Source organism: Heloderma suspectum, chromosome 1 (assembly GCF_057233095.1).
Source record: "Heloderma suspectum isolate Gila_16-S chromosome 1, 16-S_ref, whole genome shotgun sequence".
Classification (NCBI taxonomy): Eukaryota; Metazoa; Chordata; class Lepidosauria; order Squamata; family Helodermatidae; genus Heloderma; species Heloderma suspectum.
In genome coordinates this window covers 321632509-321648865 of record NC_139458.1, presented here as the reverse complement: position 1 = coordinate 321648865, position 16357 = coordinate 321632509, and the positions used below count along the sequence as shown (strand labels likewise).

The following is a 16357-nucleotide window of genomic DNA, read 5'->3' as shown; positions in this document are numbered from 1 at the left end:
GCCCTGTCCCATGTTCCCACCGATGCAGCCTCGTTTGGTGATGGCACAAAGAGCAGGGCCATGGATGAAGATCATAAGTACAGGCAGCCTCATATGGAAGCAGGCGGTCTTTCAGATATCCTGGCCCCAAGCTGTTTAGGTCCTTATAAGTAAAAACCAGAACCTTGAATTGGATCCAGAAAGAAAAGGGCAGCCAGTGCAGCTGCTGTAAGACCAGTGGAATATGGTCCATATAATGTACACCAGACAATAGTCTGGCTGTAGTATTTTGCACCAGCTGATGTTTCCAAGCATTCTTCAAAGGCAGCCCTTTCCCCCTTCTATTAGTATGGTATAGGAGATGAAATTCATGGATCTCCTTTTGTGAGCCTCACAATTTCCACAGGAGAAGTTGATCTAAGTTAAAAAATGTTCACACAAAATTTTCCATTTGATATCATTTCTTACATGGCTTGTATTTACCTTCTTTATTTTAAATGATTTTATGCTGCCTTTAAGGGTAGAACCCTCTCCCCTTATGGATGGTAGAACTCTCTTTGTATCCAAAGGTTCCCTTTCTTCAATAGAAGGAGTCCTTCTGTAAGAGGAAATCCTTTTTTCAGAGGAAGAGAACCTTTGGATACAACCCTCTATGTTCTGAAATTGTTCCCAGCTACAGCCAACCTGCCCCCACTCCCCGCCCTCATCAAAACCTACCCTTTTATTTATTATTTCTTAGCTCATTGATTGGAAAGCTATATAAAAGCAGATGTTCTTGAAAGAAACATTAAAAGAAAAAGTGTCTAAACAGTTTATATTGCACTTGAATTCAATATACTCACCCTGTCATCAATAACAACTAAATCCTTTGGTTCTGTGCGATCGATTTTCAAAACACGGTATTTGGTTTCTGCATGATTGCTCCCAACAAGAAAATACCGCTGTTTTTATTTTTTTAAAAAAAAGGAAGGGAGGGTGGGAGAAACATTGTACAAAGTTAAAGAAACCCATACAACCATGATTACCAATACAATCATGATTAACACAACAATTGACAGTGTTTTGTGGCACCTTACTCTTAACACATTTATTATGGCATAAGCTTTCATGCTATAGAGTCCACTTAATCTAAGCCAGAAGTACCCATGCAACTAAATTATCACCCTAATTTTAAAATATCCAGAGCATATTATGGTTAGGGCTTTTAAACATCTGACCACACTGACCATATCTCTATATTCTTAAGACATTCAAACACAAGTTGTTTTTATATTAATGGTACTACTTTCCCCATTTTTGACACAACAAATATTTAAGTTTGGTGTTTTTTTTTTAATATATTGTATTTTTATTTTTGTATAACACATACAGCAAGTATGCACTGTAATGAATAGACCTGGTTCTCACACAATAGCCCGCAGGGCAGTGAGCAACAAAGCTGCCTCCTACCTGCTTGCCGCTTCCACTTTGCATCTGGTTTAGAACACTATTGTTGGCCATGACATACAAACCTCGAACTCTGGGTTGCTGAGAGGAAAACAATCCAGACTTTTGTTGGTGAGCTGGAGTTCAGAACACACATCACACCAAACAACCCAGGAATGTTCCTGGGTTGTTTTCTAAACTGGATGCAAAGTGGAAGCGGTGAACTGGTGGGAGACAGTGTGCTTGCTACCAGGCAGCCCCAACAACACATGCGATGTCGTTATGTGCAAACCTTGTCATAAAGTAACAAAAATAACGATTAAATTTCATACACCAGATACTTAGGTAAAAACATATTTGTTTACAATCACCATCTCTTATGTCTCCTTCTTGGTAAGGATACCTCTCCAAAACTAAGAATGGGCAAACTGAGGTCCTTGATATAAAAGGGAACCAGTTTTCTATGAATGAATCACTTTTCATTATTCCTCCACGGGCTCTGTCTTATTGTGTCAACTTCTCCGCCAGTATAATTTACCAGATGTGTGTAAACCCATCCACTATACACAGACGTCTTCTACCCCTTTGCTATTTCAGCTGCTTCCAATAGCATACTGATAAGGTCCTTGATAGGCACCTTTTCTAGTGCCAGCTGAAAGATGGATAGCAAAGCAAGTTGTGACTCTGGGGCTAGAATCATAGAACCCGACCTACAATGTCTGATATTATACTGAACACGTAATTCCAATACTCCTGCCCAGCCAAGCATTTCTGAAACAGTGAACCATATACAAGGCATCTGCTCCAACAATTAGGTGAGATTGTGGTTTATATAGGGGCTGTTTGGACAATTGTGCGGGTAAAAGAATGCATTGTGGCTTCTCCCCCCGCCCTTGTACATACTGTGCACCTCCTCATTTGCATAAATACCCGTGCTGCAGCGTGGGTTGGCGTGTTGTCCAAACCCGGTGTGTGGCACCATGTGGGTGGCTTCATACCCACCCTACAACCCCTACTGCAAGTTGTGGGTTGTACGGTGGGTATGAGGCCACCCTCACATAGTGTAATTTCACTTGAATGAGACGCTACCCGTGGCTCACTTTCCGAGCTGCTTCTTTGATCCAAGCAATATTCCATGTGGTTCCCAAACTTTATATTTATATTATCCAGGTGCATACAGCATGGGTGGTCAAGGACAGGAAGGAATGGAGAGAGTATGGAAGTCAAGATCTTCCTCCACACTTTTCAGGCCTTTAAAGGTCACTTTCAGAAATGGATTAGCTAATCCTTATAGTGTATGATCGCTCAGAGAGAGAAAAGAGAGAGCCTGTGTTCTTGGAGTGTTTGATCCCAATTTCATGGACACCTAGGGAATGGCATACTTATTTTTTAATTATTGGAATCAATCGTTTTATTTCAAATGCTTCATAATACATTTTTAATTTAGGAAAGCTAAATCTTTCTTCTTTAGGTTTCCTGTATAGTGTATTTGCATTCTTGCCTCCTGTGCAGTCTAATTCTGTTATTTCTTCCACTTTACAAAATAGTTAGGAGGAACAATAACATTGAAAGACATTGAAACATGAAGGAGAATTTTGAAGAGTCATCATTTTTACTATTGTCATTTTGCCCAACTAAGACGCACTGAAACATTTCCAGGAGTGTATTCATTCATTAGTTGCCTAAGGAGGGGATCAAAATGACTCTTAGGGCTTGATCCTATGCATATTTTGACAGAAAAATGTCCGAAAATGTCCAATATTCCCCAGTCTGAAATACTGGAGAGCTGCTCCCAGTCAGTGACCTGGTTTGCATGATCAAAACAGCCCACCATGGCATATTTAAGGCATGGTGGTCTATGGTGCATGTCAGGCAGAATTTGCATATTCACTGCTCAGCCACAGCTTGTCAGGTTGTGCAAACCCAGGGACTGTGGGTTATTGAGGATTAAATAACCCTTGAATAACCCCATGGTCTGTTGTTGGATTATACAAGGTTTGTTTAACCTTCACATAACCCATGGTCTCCCGGTTCACACGACAAGCTGTGGCCAGGTGTTGAATATTCAAAATGGCCACCTGCATGTGCTTACTTAAGCCATGGTGGGCTGTTTGATCATGCAGACTAGCCCAGTATTGATTATACTGGACGAGATGGACCAATGATCTGGTTTAATACAATGCAGCTTCCTATGCTGTTATGATTGCAATCGCAAACAAAAGAGGTGATAATGGACAGCCCTGCTTTTTCCACCTATAAATGCAAAATGATAGAGAATCTAGTGCAATAACCCTAAGCACTGCTGTGGATTCAGAATCAATTTGAATAATTAGGTTCATGAAGTGATCTTCAGAGCCTTTATTGATTAACATCTGTTTCAGAAAGGTCAATCAAGCCGGACAAATGGTTTGTACAAGTCTAATGAAATTATGACAGCAGCTTTTTTGTTGGAGTTACTATGAAAGATTATATTTAGTACATGTCTGGTGGAGTCAGCCCATTTGGTTTGCTTCTATATAATTTGTAATAAAGGTATTCAGCCTATTTACCATAACAGCTGGGAATATTTCAGCATCTTGCTTTATCAGAGCTATTGGCCTATATGTGTCAGGGCGTGTGCTACCCTTATTGGGCTTAGCTATTGTTACTACTATTCTCATCTGTTTCCAGGAGGCCAGCACTTCCTTCCCCTCTAATATAACTGTAAAAAGTGTTTTCAAATGTGGAATAAGAAGATAACTAATTTTGTAACAAATTTGCCTGTAAATCTATCTACCCCAGGTACCTTTCATTGTTTGTCAACCAAATGAAATCAATCAACAATTTGTTGAATTTTATGAAAAACTATACCAGTCAGACAGCCCACTAGAGTCTAATATAGTTTGTTAGATAACTTTTTTTATTGGGAGAGAGTCCATAAAGGCATCTATATTAAACTCTAGTGGGTTGTCTGACTGGTATTATTTTTTGTAAAATTCAACAAACTGTTGATTAATTTCATTGGAACGATGGAGTAGCTCCCCTTTGTTTTTCCCTTAGTTATTCCCAGCCTCCTCAAATGACGTTTCTGTTTGTTTTCTTTTTGGTGGCCTGTGCTAACAATTTTGAATTCTGATTTCCAAGTTCATAAAATTATCTTTCAAGTAAACCGGGGACACCTGAATTTTTCATATTTTTCATAGTAATTCACTATGTTTTCCCATTAATGCTCTCAGAACTTTATTATTTCCCATATGTTTGTGTTCTCCTTCTAGCCATTCTATTTTCTGTAGCAATTTCTTTATCACCACACTCCTCTCTTTCTTAAAGGCAAAGACTCTTCACCACCGTTTTTACAGTGTCCCAAAGCAATACTCTGGAGACACAGGAGAAGCATTTAGTTCAAAATATTGTTTGATATTCTCAAAAAAGATATTCTTCCAAAAGATCTGAGTTTTACAAGAACACTTAAGTTGCCCAAATCTCTCAAGTTACTGTTTATCCATCTTTCATAATGCTAACTGAAACAGGCAGCAATAGCTTCTGAACAATCATGTGTTCTCCAACTTTCATCTACCTAAAACTTTTTAGATCAGATCTGCACAGGACCACTACAGCATTTGGTAACTGTGACCAATAGTAAATGCACATGTTCGTTGTAAAACTGGATCCTAGGAGTTGCAAGTGGATGTCTTGATGCCAAGATGCAAGCAGGTAGGTAGCATGTGACAGGAGACCAAGCTAGCAATGGAAGAATTATTCTGGATTGCAGCAGAAATCCTGAGAACATTGTGTGCAACAGACTCCTTAACACAGGGGTTGGCAACGTGGTGCCCATGGGTGCACTAGTACCCAACGTGATCCCCAACTGTGTCCACCAGACCCCCTTGTATTCCCCTCCCCACTTGGGAATTACCCCCCCTTCTGCTCCTTCCCTCCCTAGTGCTCATCTCAGCAGCACTGAAGCCCTGACAGGGAAGCAGGAGGTCAGTAGATCAGGAGACGTCTGCTGCCCCTTCTTCTCCTGATCTGCCGACTTCTTGCTTCCTCATTAGGGCTTCAGCACTGCTGAGGTGAGTGCAGAGGTAGGCAGCAGAAAGGGGGGAATCCCGGGCAAGGACTGGGAAAGGTGCAGGTGGGTGTGAGGAAGCTGCACAGGAGAGAATGGAGAGAATCCGCAGGGGGGGGACACAGAGAGGGGTGCTCCAAAGATTTTACCCTTCACTGCAATTTGTGGTGGTGTCAAGGACACTCTTTTGAAATGTCAGTTATGCCCATGGGCCCGAAAACGTTGCTTACTCCTGCCTTAACACATAAATTAATAAATGCTTGCAACTTTGATATCCATAAGGACACATTCAGGAACAGATATAATCCCTCATAGTTTGTTTTACTGCTACGCTGTTTCCAAAAAAAATATTTTGCAGCTACTATGGAAAAAGAGGAAATGGTGACTACAATGAACCAACTTTGCTGGAGAGCATACTCTTGCCCTTCCATCTAAGATTACAATCAGCATTACTGTCAGCAATTGACAATCACTTTTCAAGGCACATTTCAGCACCGATGAAGCCTAAAGCTGTTTATCAATTCTATATTCATTAAAGGCAAAACACAATGGCCATATGTATTCCACCAAATTGAAAGGAAAACCATCAGGTCTTCCAAAATCACTATTTCTAATTGCTTGCAAACATTCCACTCAATTAACCTCATTTAGAGCTCCACAGGCATTCTGTATACACACAGCTCCCAGCAAGTACCACCTTCTACATTCATTGGAAGGTCAGGAGGAGCTCTTCACAGACAAGACAGATGTGAACACAGAGCTAGTCTACAATAATCTTATAAACAGAGCAGCAAAATGTGGTGCATCTGAGCTGGCTTACAGCCAAGGAGCCTCAGGATTCACTGCTACAGTTACCTCATAATTCTAAGTTGTCTCTGCGCCTTGGTTTGCCAACATCCAAAATATTCTTGAGCTAGAACTTCTCCTGACAATATGATCCCTATAAGTAGGGATTTGTTGTTTCATCAAAGCTTTATAGAACAACCATGTGAACTGATTGAAAGGGAAAGGTTCACTGCCTCCTCACGGGAAACTAAGTACTCATGAGAACAGGCTTAGAAATTGTACTGTTGTATATTAAAACCTACCAGCCTATAACCCCCTAAAGCAAAAAAAGCCACTGAAAGAAATTCAAAGAAAAAATAATGTACATGCTTCTGCTTGGCACCTTTGTCTCCTAAGATTTATGTCTTAACCATGCTTTACAAGCTATTCATACTGCCTCTGATGCAAAAAGCAGCCAGCTAACCCGCATGCAGCCTGTTCCTACTCATGGTTATATAGAAACACACACCCACTGACTCTATACATGTTACCAAACAGAACTGCTTGGGAACCAAAAAGCAGTAAGAGAACTTCTAATGTTGGTAAGTCTTAATGTGGAGGGAGAAAAGGGCATGGAATATATGCTTTAAATGTACATGGTCCCAGGTTCAAACTCTAGCATATCCAGTTAAAAAGAGGGCCTTATGTAGAAGGGCTGGGAAAGATCTCTGCCTCTTACAAAAGACCCTGGAGAGCTGCTACCAATCAGAAGAGACAATACCAGGCCAAATGGACCGGTGGCCTAACTCACTATATGGCAATTTATAGTGGAATATGGGGGCGGGGGAGAGAGAGAGAGAATCTCATAGAGAACATGTTTATCTGGGAGTGGAATTACAGAGAAGACTGATCTATGCTGACTTTGAAATCAATACCAGTGGCCTGAACTTTCACAAGCAACATGCACATTGATGGTGCTGAAAGTTGCCAGGCTAGTTCTTGGCTGCCACACCAGCCAAGGCTTGAAATACAAGCAGCCCCAGCACAAGCTCTCTCACCGCCTGAAGCAGGAGAACATGCACCCCTGCCTCATACCCCCTCCTTCTCCATGCCATCCCCCCTTCCCTTTGCCCCCATGCCAGCTCTATGGAGAGCTGCACAGCTGGAAGCAGCTGCCTGTCAGGAGCGCCCTAGCTGCCTCTTGCAGTCCCCTCCAATAGCCAACTCAAGACACAGGCGAAAAGGATTCTTTCCAAGGCTTTATTCCTTTTACAACTTAATGACTCTTTCAGATGCTAATCACCAGCGACTAAGCAAGGAACTGCACTGGGGTAGTTAGCAGAGTAGCCTAAGCTCCAGGTAAGGCAGTTGGTCCCTGTTTGAAGGAGAAGAGCGGGAAGACTCTGAACTTATGGGCTATGGAGAGGTCCTCCCTCTTACCCTTGGGTCCTCAGGACACGACCGTTGTTTTAGCGCCAAGTGGGCAGAGCGGCTCCTCTTGGCGCCCTCCATCTGGCGCCGCTCCCTGCGTCTGCGCCGAGCGTCCAGCAAGGCCTCATCCCCTGCGCTCTCGCTGCCAGGGTCACTATCTCTCTCAGGAATGCAGGCAGGAGGAATCTCTCCCTGCTGCTGTGCCTGTGAGAGATGAGCGAGCTCCTCTTCCACGGGTTGTTGCTCCTTCTCAGAATCAGAACTGCTCCACCCTGACAACGCCTTCCAGGTCTCGCCTGGGTCTCATGAGACCTGGCTAAACTCTCAGAAGGGCCCTGCGGCTACTTTTTCTGGCCACAGGGATACAGAGGGCACGTGACTATTCCAGAGAGCCCTGCCAGCTGCTCTCTTGCTATGGCAAATGCCATGGCAGGAGAACGGCTGGCAAAGCTCTCCAGAGCACCCACTGGAGGCAATGGGGCAGCAGCAGCAAGCCCTCATGGCTAGGGCAGGGTGCAGTGCAATTTGCACCCCTCCAGCTCTGCCACCTGATGTGGGCACCTCACTATGCTTCATGGGTGGGCTGTTCCTGAATACAGGAGCAGATGGAACATTTCCCTCCCACCTCTAGGCTATATAATATGAAGGAAGAATCTATTACTTCTTCATCCTCGCTGAAGAAAAGAAACTGGAAAGACTCTGAGACCCTTGCTCCTCCCAGTCTTTCCCTTTAAGTTTGAAAATGGTATTTCATACAACAGAAACACTGGGAACAGGTTAATGAACTCTTCTAGGGCTGCAATTCTGTGCACACTTACCTGAGAGTAAACTCCACTGAACACAGTAGGACTTACTTATATGTAAACATGCACAGGATTGAAGATTTTCTCATATTACTACATTTAAGTATTGATGGCTTGGTGGCTACACTTCTTTCACAGAGGCATAAGACCAATAAATTAAAGTTAACTCCTTCGCTTCAGTATGCCATAATGAAGAGCCCTTATTTTATCAAGCAAGCAGTACTCTGTTCCTCTTCCAGAGAACCTCACACACAATTTCAGTGAAGTTAAGAGGGGCCTCATCTCTCTGAATAAAATGGGTCCCATATAAATGAAGTTTACTAATAAATAAATAGGACTTACAATGAAATATTCCAGTGCAGAGTGTTTCTGCTCTGTGTTCCGGCAAACAAGCCAGGCCCTCTTCCAAGATACTCCATTCCATTCCCACTCACTTTTCAGTTTCTCCCAACCAACCACCAATCAGCATTCCATGCCTACTGAGCATGCTCAGTCCTCACTGGGCTGTCTTAGGGTCCCTCCCTAAAAATTTTTGTTCTTCTGAAAACTTCTGGGCTCCCTCAACCATGCTGGTATTTCCCTGTCTTGTTCATGAATGGTACCATTTCGGCTACATAAGGACAAGCACTTGAATGAATTCACTATTATTGCTAGTGAGTGAGTGTGTGCATGCGTGTGTGAGAGAGACCTATAAAATGCTGAAAACCACTGAAAGTCTTCATATAACAGAGTTGCACACTTTCGGCCATGGCCTAGAAATATAATCCCAGACAAACAGATGTTTGTGCCCCATCTTTAAGGATACTTTCTTCATCTTGGATTCAGTTTGTGCAACTTTAACCAAGCTTCAGATTATAAAATGAAATGCCAAATCACTGACCCATACCAACAGCAACCAACGCGTAAAAACATTTTTAATATTATTTGTACAACCAGATATATGACCTAAGGTCACCTTAGCCTTTCATGAAAGGGTAAGCAGAAAGGAAGAAAAAGTGTCTTGGCCAAAATTATTAGGGTGGCCTTTGCTAAGCTATAGTGAGACTTAACTCACCTACCCCCCAACAAATTATCTTCCTATATAGAAAGCAGATTTAAAAACTCTACAGCCATTGAACCCAAACACTTCCCCACACTGCCTTGAAATGCTTTTGATTACAGAATCTATTATCAGTATTAGTATCCAAATTCCAAACTGTGTAGGGAGATGACTCTGTTGGATATGTGTATGTATGTATATACAAATATGTGACTGCATAGTATTGTTTTTCTTTTTATGTAAACTGTGGTGGCCTATGGCTCCAAGCAATAAAGTTATTTACAGGAATAGTATCCATATGCAATAACATTTTTGTTGATGAACTTCCATGTATTTGAAGAAAATAAAAATCTGAATTGAAACAAGGCCTTAGATCAAGGGTACAAAACCTGCAGCCCCTGGACCTGTGTTGTGAGGGACCCATGCTCCACCCATGACGACGAAGTCCTCCCCACTCTGCCACTGATCAGTATTGCTTCCACACCACTAATGGCAGCAGAAAAGCAGCAATGGCAGCCCAGGTCCCTGGGAGAAGGAAGCTAAAGCTTCCTCCCCCTGGCGACCCAGAAGCAGCCAGCATCACTTCTTCTGCACCACCGATCAGGGTCACCAGGACAGGAGGAGGCTTTACTCCTCCTCCCATCAGTGACTCAAACACAGCTGGGCAACCCAGAAGCAGTACTGCCTGTTGCGGGTGCCACCAGCAACCCAGAAACAGCCAGTGCAGCAAAAGCAGCAATGCCTGCTGGGCCCTAAAAGCAGCACATGTGTGCCTGTGCGTGCACTTGTATGCACAACCCCGTGACCCACGGGGCCCAAAAGGGCTGTGCATGCCTGCTTCAGATATTCCATAAAGCTTTCACAAAGATGTGATCAGACCAGGCTACATTAACTTTGCTTAGGGAGCAATCCTACCAGGATAGGCAGATGCTGCCAAACTAGGAGGTGACCACCTAGCCAATGCAGAGCAGGAGAAGCGCAGAGGGGATCATCCCCTCCGTGCTTCAGCCGCCCTGCATTTGCGCCTAGACAGCCAATTTCAGCTGTCTAGCCGCAAGAAGTCGGAGCAGGGGAAGCAGTGGCCAGACAACATGTTGGATGTGTCGTACCGGCATTTCCAAGTTCCCCGCCTGGCACACCTACAGGAACGCCCCGTTTTTGCCACTCTGCGCTCCTCTTCCAAACGTGGAGCGTGGGGCCATTCCACGCTGCCTGCGAGGCAGCACAGCACAGGGTGAACATCGGTTCCCGAGAACCAACCTATCCTATGGCCATCTAGCCACTGACTAGCAGCCATAGGATTGCACCCTTAATATCTGAATAGAATTTACAGACATGATTTACATTTGGAGGAGTATCCAAACAACACAGATGCTGTAGTTATTGCTCATAATTTACAGCCATTCAAAATTATATGACAGTAGTGGTTAAGATGCTGAACTGCAGACTGGAAGGTCGGCAGGACAGCAGTTCGAGACCCGAGTGCTGCGTGACGGAGTGAGCTCCCGTCTTCAGTCCCAGCTTCTGCCAACCTAGCAGTTCGAAAGCAAGAAATTGCAAGTAGATAAATAGGTACCGCCTCGGCGGGAAAGGTAACAGCGTTCCGTGCACCTCGGTGTTCAGTCATGCCGGCCACATGACCACGGAAGGGTCTTCGGACAGCGCTGGCTCTTCGGCTTAGAAACGGGGATGAGCACCGCACCCTAGAGTCGGACACAACTGGTTGGGGACACCTTTACCTTTTTTTTATCCATATTTACACAAGGCTGTAAACTGCAGTACAGCAAACAGACTGAAAAGAGCCTGCTCCTATAAATGTGCACTTAGAAGTCGGTCCAGACTAAGAACACAACGAGGTATGGGGGAAGGGTATCTATCTTCCCAAAAGTTATCCAAATCTTATAGGAAAAACTCAAATTGCAATTCAAGGACTAAACAGCATGTTTTCATTTTTCAAAACATTACATAGATCAATCATCATATAATTCAAAATGTCTAAAGTAGGATAAAACATGAAGGATAAGGCTACTAGTCATGATGGAAATATATAACCTCCAGTTTTCAGAGGCAGTGTGCCTCTGAATACCAGTTGCTGAGGAATATGAGTGGGAGGTTTCTATTGTACACATGTCCTGCTTGCAGGCTTCCCATAGGCATCCAGTTAGTCACTGTGGCAACAGAATATTAGGCTAGATAGGCTTTTGGTCTGATCCTGCACAGCTCTTATGTACTAAAGTAACAATGTTACCACACAATCAAATTTTTGCATAATAAATATGCATTTCTTCAACCAACAGTTATTTTCCATGAGAAGGGACAAGATTTCCCTCCTTATCTCTCCTACTCTCAGAACAATCTTATGCTTCTCCTTGCAAGTGTAGTGCTTACACCAGCAAAAAGTCACACGAGAATTATTTGGGAGAAAGCAACCCAGCCCGCAGGGTGAAGTGAAATTCTGGGGCACTTGCTCGGGTGTAGATTCGCAGATACTGGACCAGTTCTACACTTCAGGGACTTCTAACTAGGACTTTGGGGGCAGCAAGCTGGAGCCTTCCTAGAGTAAAGATATGTCCCCAAAAGAAATGTTTAATGCGGGACAAAATATTCTCCGCAACAGAAGCTTAGAAGTGGAACAATAATCAGTAACTTCCTCCAGGATGCATTGCTTCCTGAGAGAAACAGCTGGTGTAAACACACCCTCAGTTGTTGCAGAGAATTCTATAATCTTTCCTCCTCTTGAAGAGACAATTTTTTTTACACAGGAACATACAAGGAGCTTATCTAGATGAGACCAAGAATCCATTCTTGTCAAGCATTCCATTTCCAACAATGGAAATTCAGATGCTTTTGGGAAGTCTGCAGTCAAGCATGAAGGCAAAAACAGAGTCCTCTCCCCCCATTCCCCTCCACTCCCCAAACAACTGGTATTCAGATGTATACCTTGGAATCTGGAGGTTCCATTAAGCCAGCTTTCCCCAACCTGGTGCCCTCAAGATATTTTGAACTGACTACAACTCCCAGCATACCTGACCATTGTCCATGCTGGCTGGGGCTGATGAGAGTTGAAGTCCATAACATCGGGAGGGCACCAGGTTAGGGAAGGCTGCATTAAGCTACCATGGCCAGTTTCTCAGAGCTCAGACTACAATATTTTGTTGCTCAAATACAACACACACTAAACCCAACCCATTGGCATGCTCGTAAGAGCTTGTACAATACCAACTGTGACTCAGCACACCTGATTACCTTGTGGCAAAAGAAAAAATGAGATGGGATGAGTAATAAAGTACAAAGTTGAGGAGTTTGACAAGAAATAAAGTTACAGGCTAGTCACCCAAAGAGAACAGTTGTTGCAAAAGCCTTTTTGTTGCTTGGTACTTCTATAGCAGGGATTGGCAACTTGGGGTCCTCCAGATGTTTTGGCTTACAGCTTCCATCAGCCCTAGCCAGCTTAGCCAAAGGTGAGGGATGATGGGAGGTGTAGGCCAAAACATCTGGAGGGCTACAAGTTGCCCATCCTGTTCTATAATCTAACACCCTCCAAACAATTCAATACATAAAGAGGACCCATGCTGGATCAGACCAAGGGTCCATCTAGTCAAGCATCCTGTTCACACAGTGGCCAAACAGTGGCCTGTAGGAAACCCCCAAGTAGGACATGACTGCAATAGCTCCCTCCGGGTCATGTTCCCCAGGAACTGCTATACAGAGGTATACTGTCTGGAGCTAGCATACAGCCACTGTGACTAGTGGCCATTGATAGCCTTATCCTCCATGAACTGGTCTGAGGAGTCTGGGTGAGAACCTCTCTTTATCAGCCCTTTCCTAGGCAAGTTTATTCAGAAACAAATACCACCAAGTTCAACGGGACTTACTTCCAAGTAAGCCCTCGGCTGCACTCCTATGCACATTTACTTGGAAGTAAACACCACTGAACTGCGCTCGGGGGGCTGTGATTAGATCTTCAATATTCAGTGCGACTAACCAGGCGCCTTCCCCACTTCCCAGTCATCGATCACGCAGCGGGAAAGAGAAGGCGCTGTAGAGGTTACTTACAGCTCTGGTCTCGTATAGCACCAGCTTCTGCACAGAGCTGATGATCGGAGCCGCCGCAGGCATGGCGACAGCAGGGGAGGGGGCTGCGCTCAGTCGGCTCGGGGGCCCCAAGCCCTTCTAGGGCGCCCCCTCCTCCTTCTGAGGCAACTCTTAAGGTTACCGCGCGGGGACAGAAGGGCCCATAAGCGCTCGAGCAGGGCGAGACCCCACGAGAAGGGATTGTTTGCGAGCAGGAGGAACTCGGACCCCACACAACGCCACCAGCAGGCCGTTCCGCCTACGTCATGCGCACTCGCAGGAGAGCGACAGCCTCAGGATCACGTGCCTACATTTGCCGCCACCGCGGCCATTTTAGGTTTGGGGATGACGTCCGTCCTGCCAGGAGCGTGGACAGCGGAGTTCGCCTCGTCTGCAGCGGGTTCCCAGATTCAGAGCGGCGGAACGCGCCGCTTGTGCGCTCTGTGCGTTGTCCAGCGCCTTATTGGCGGCTGCACTCTTAAGCACGCTCCGCCTAAAGGAATCTACCATGGTTAACAACTTCCACAGGGCTAGTTGTGTGGGTCGGTGGGAGCAAAAGCAACAAAGCGATTTATCACGGAGATGCAGCCACGGGATTACATTCCTGCCCACCGAGGATAACGCTCCAGGATAGATCCGAGGAAGTCCATGAACGCTGGTGGCTATAATTAATGGGGTAGCCTCGAAAGTCCGAAAAGCCTCTTTCCTTCTTGGAAGGAAGTTACGACTCCAATCCACTTACCTGGAGTAAGTCTCTTTGATCTCAGTGGGGCTTACGTCAGAGAGTAGACACGCCTAGGATTGGACTGCGAGGGGCCGCAGTCGCGCTTCCTTCTGAGTGAACATCGTTGGGATTGCGCCGCATGTAGAACTGCAGCCTGATCCTAGGCATGTTTACTCAGGGGTCAGTCGCACTGAGTTCAAAACCACTTATTCCTTTGTCGCCCTGTCAAAGATCAACAGCTTAAATGGGCTCCGAATCCTTCCCACGGGCTCCCATCCCTCCTCCCTGGCTAAAGAGAAACCGTCAGTTTCGAGGCCCCCCAACGGGCCTTTCGACCAGCCCCCAAGCGTAGCGCACGTTGAGCGTCGCCAGGGAACCGCCTCTGCACCCCGCGACCGGTGCCCTTTTCAAAACAGGAGCCTCGCGCCGCCTCTACGGGGGCGTTGATTGGGTGAAGGGAGCGCGGGAGGTGCCCAGAGCGAGGAGGCGGGTCGCAGTCTCCAAGGTTACGAAGAAACACAAATCACGGCGGGACAGTGGCTAGCCCATCGCGCCCCGGGCGGCAGCAAAAGGCACGGCGGACCCAGCTGGGCCCGTCCGCAGTAAGTGCTCGCAGTCTGCCCGTCTTGTCAGTTTCTCCGGTGACGGCTCCCCTTTCTGCGCCCTGCCCCGGCGCTTACTCGTTATGGCCTAATGCAGATTAAAACAACGAAGAGCCTTGTGGCACTAGGGGTGGGCTGTGGGCAACTTGTGGCCCGCCAGATGTTCGGGTCTGTAATGCCCATCATTCCTGGACATTGGCTATGCTGGCTAGGGCGGATAGGAGCTGTAGGACAAAACATGTGGAGGGCCCCAAGTTGCCCAAGATTAACACCTTTCTTCTGGCATACATTTTTGTGGACGTGGCCCATTTCATCAAAGATGGGCCTTCTGTGTAGCCGCACCCCTCCCCCCCCCCCGGAAAACCCTTGTGTAGTTCTGAGAAGTGGAAAATGTGTCATTTTTTAAACACCTCCTGAAAACACACTTGTTCACCCAGGCTTTCCCTGGGCTGTAATTAAATTAATTATGCCGCTCTATTTTAGTGCTCTTTGATCTTTTTTACTGTAGTTGCAAGTGGTTTTAATGCTGTGTTTTTAATGCTATATTTAAATGTATTTTAATATTTATTGTGAACCACTAAGGGGTCAGTCCTATGGCCACTAGTCAGTGGCTAGATGGCCATAGGATAGGTCGGTTCCAGAGAACTGACCCCTACCCCCTTCCATGCCGCCTCATAGGCAGCACAGATGGGCCCCATGTTCCGCACTCATAAGAGCAGGGTGGAGCGGCGAAAACAGGGCATCCCTGAGGACAGAACAGAGCAGGGAAGTCAGAAATCCAGTATGACACATCCTACGTGTTGTCCAGCCGCCGCTTCTCACACTCTGAGGTCCCACAGCTAGACAGCTGCGAAAGCAGGGCTGGGGGAGCAAGGAGGAGATCCGCTCCTCGCCACTCCTCCCGCCCTGCACTGGATAGGCAGTCGCCCCAGGGGTCGGAGGCAACCGTCGATCTTGATAGGATTGCTCCCTCCGATATTTTATTATATTCAGCAGTATACAAATGTCACAAATAACTAAATAAATGTTAACCACAAATGCAGATTAGTTACCACAGGATTTCTTGTTAATTAATTTAGTGCCATTTTATATCGTTTTTCTGCCAGTGTGCTCAAGATGGGTTTTTTTTTTTTACAGTTTTAAACCATCTAAATTGACAATAATCTTCACACTTTGTAGGGTTATAAAATGGTTCAGAGGGCCTGTAAACCAAGCACATTTAAAGATGTGTAGAAACTGTAGTGGTCTTAAAGAAGTAACACTTTTTTCCTCCCTTCCTAATGTAGGTACAACGATGGCATCTGAACAGGTGGAGCAACCTTATCCCTTTGTAGATATATACGATGAAGATGAAGCTGACAGAATCTTTCTTATGTCCAAGCCTACCTGCTTCGTCATCCTTGGAAAACCAGTAAGAGAAAATGTCCAGTTTTATTAAACTGGCACTTCAGACAATCTAATTTGAAG

At 45.3% G+C, this 16357-nt stretch overlaps 2 protein-coding genes across 8 annotated transcripts in view; one reads left to right on the top strand and one right to left on the bottom strand.

Moving 5' to 3' along the window:
• Positions 1-13836, bottom strand: part of FIG4 (FIG4 phosphoinositide 5-phosphatase) — a 103800-nt gene extending 89964 nt beyond the window's left edge. For 6 of the 7 annotated variants that reach the window (XM_084827271.1, XM_084827269.1, XM_084827273.1 and 3 more), the window contains exons 1-2: positions 13547-13836; positions 822-920 (exon numbers count right to left, since the gene is read on the bottom strand). In XM_084827271.1, coding sequence (XP_084683397.1) covers positions 822-920; positions 13547-13609 — 162 coding nt within the window. In that variant the 5' untranslated portion in view covers positions 13610-13836. Of the gene's footprint in view, positions 1-821; positions 921-11066; positions 11194-13546 lie in introns of all 7 variants that reach the window. The other variant, XM_084827270.1, reaches the window with a different exon arrangement.
• A 564-nt stretch (positions 13837-14400) lies between these two features.
• Positions 14401-16357, top strand: part of AK9 (adenylate kinase 9) — a 95683-nt gene continuing 93726 nt past the window's right edge. Inside the window, exons 1-2 of the mRNA XM_084827268.1 lie at positions 14401-14890; positions 16177-16301. Of these exons, the coding sequence (XP_084683394.1) occupies positions 16185-16301 (117 nt within the window). The 5' untranslated portion in view covers positions 14401-14890; positions 16177-16184. The remainder of the gene's footprint in view (positions 14891-16176; positions 16302-16357) is intronic.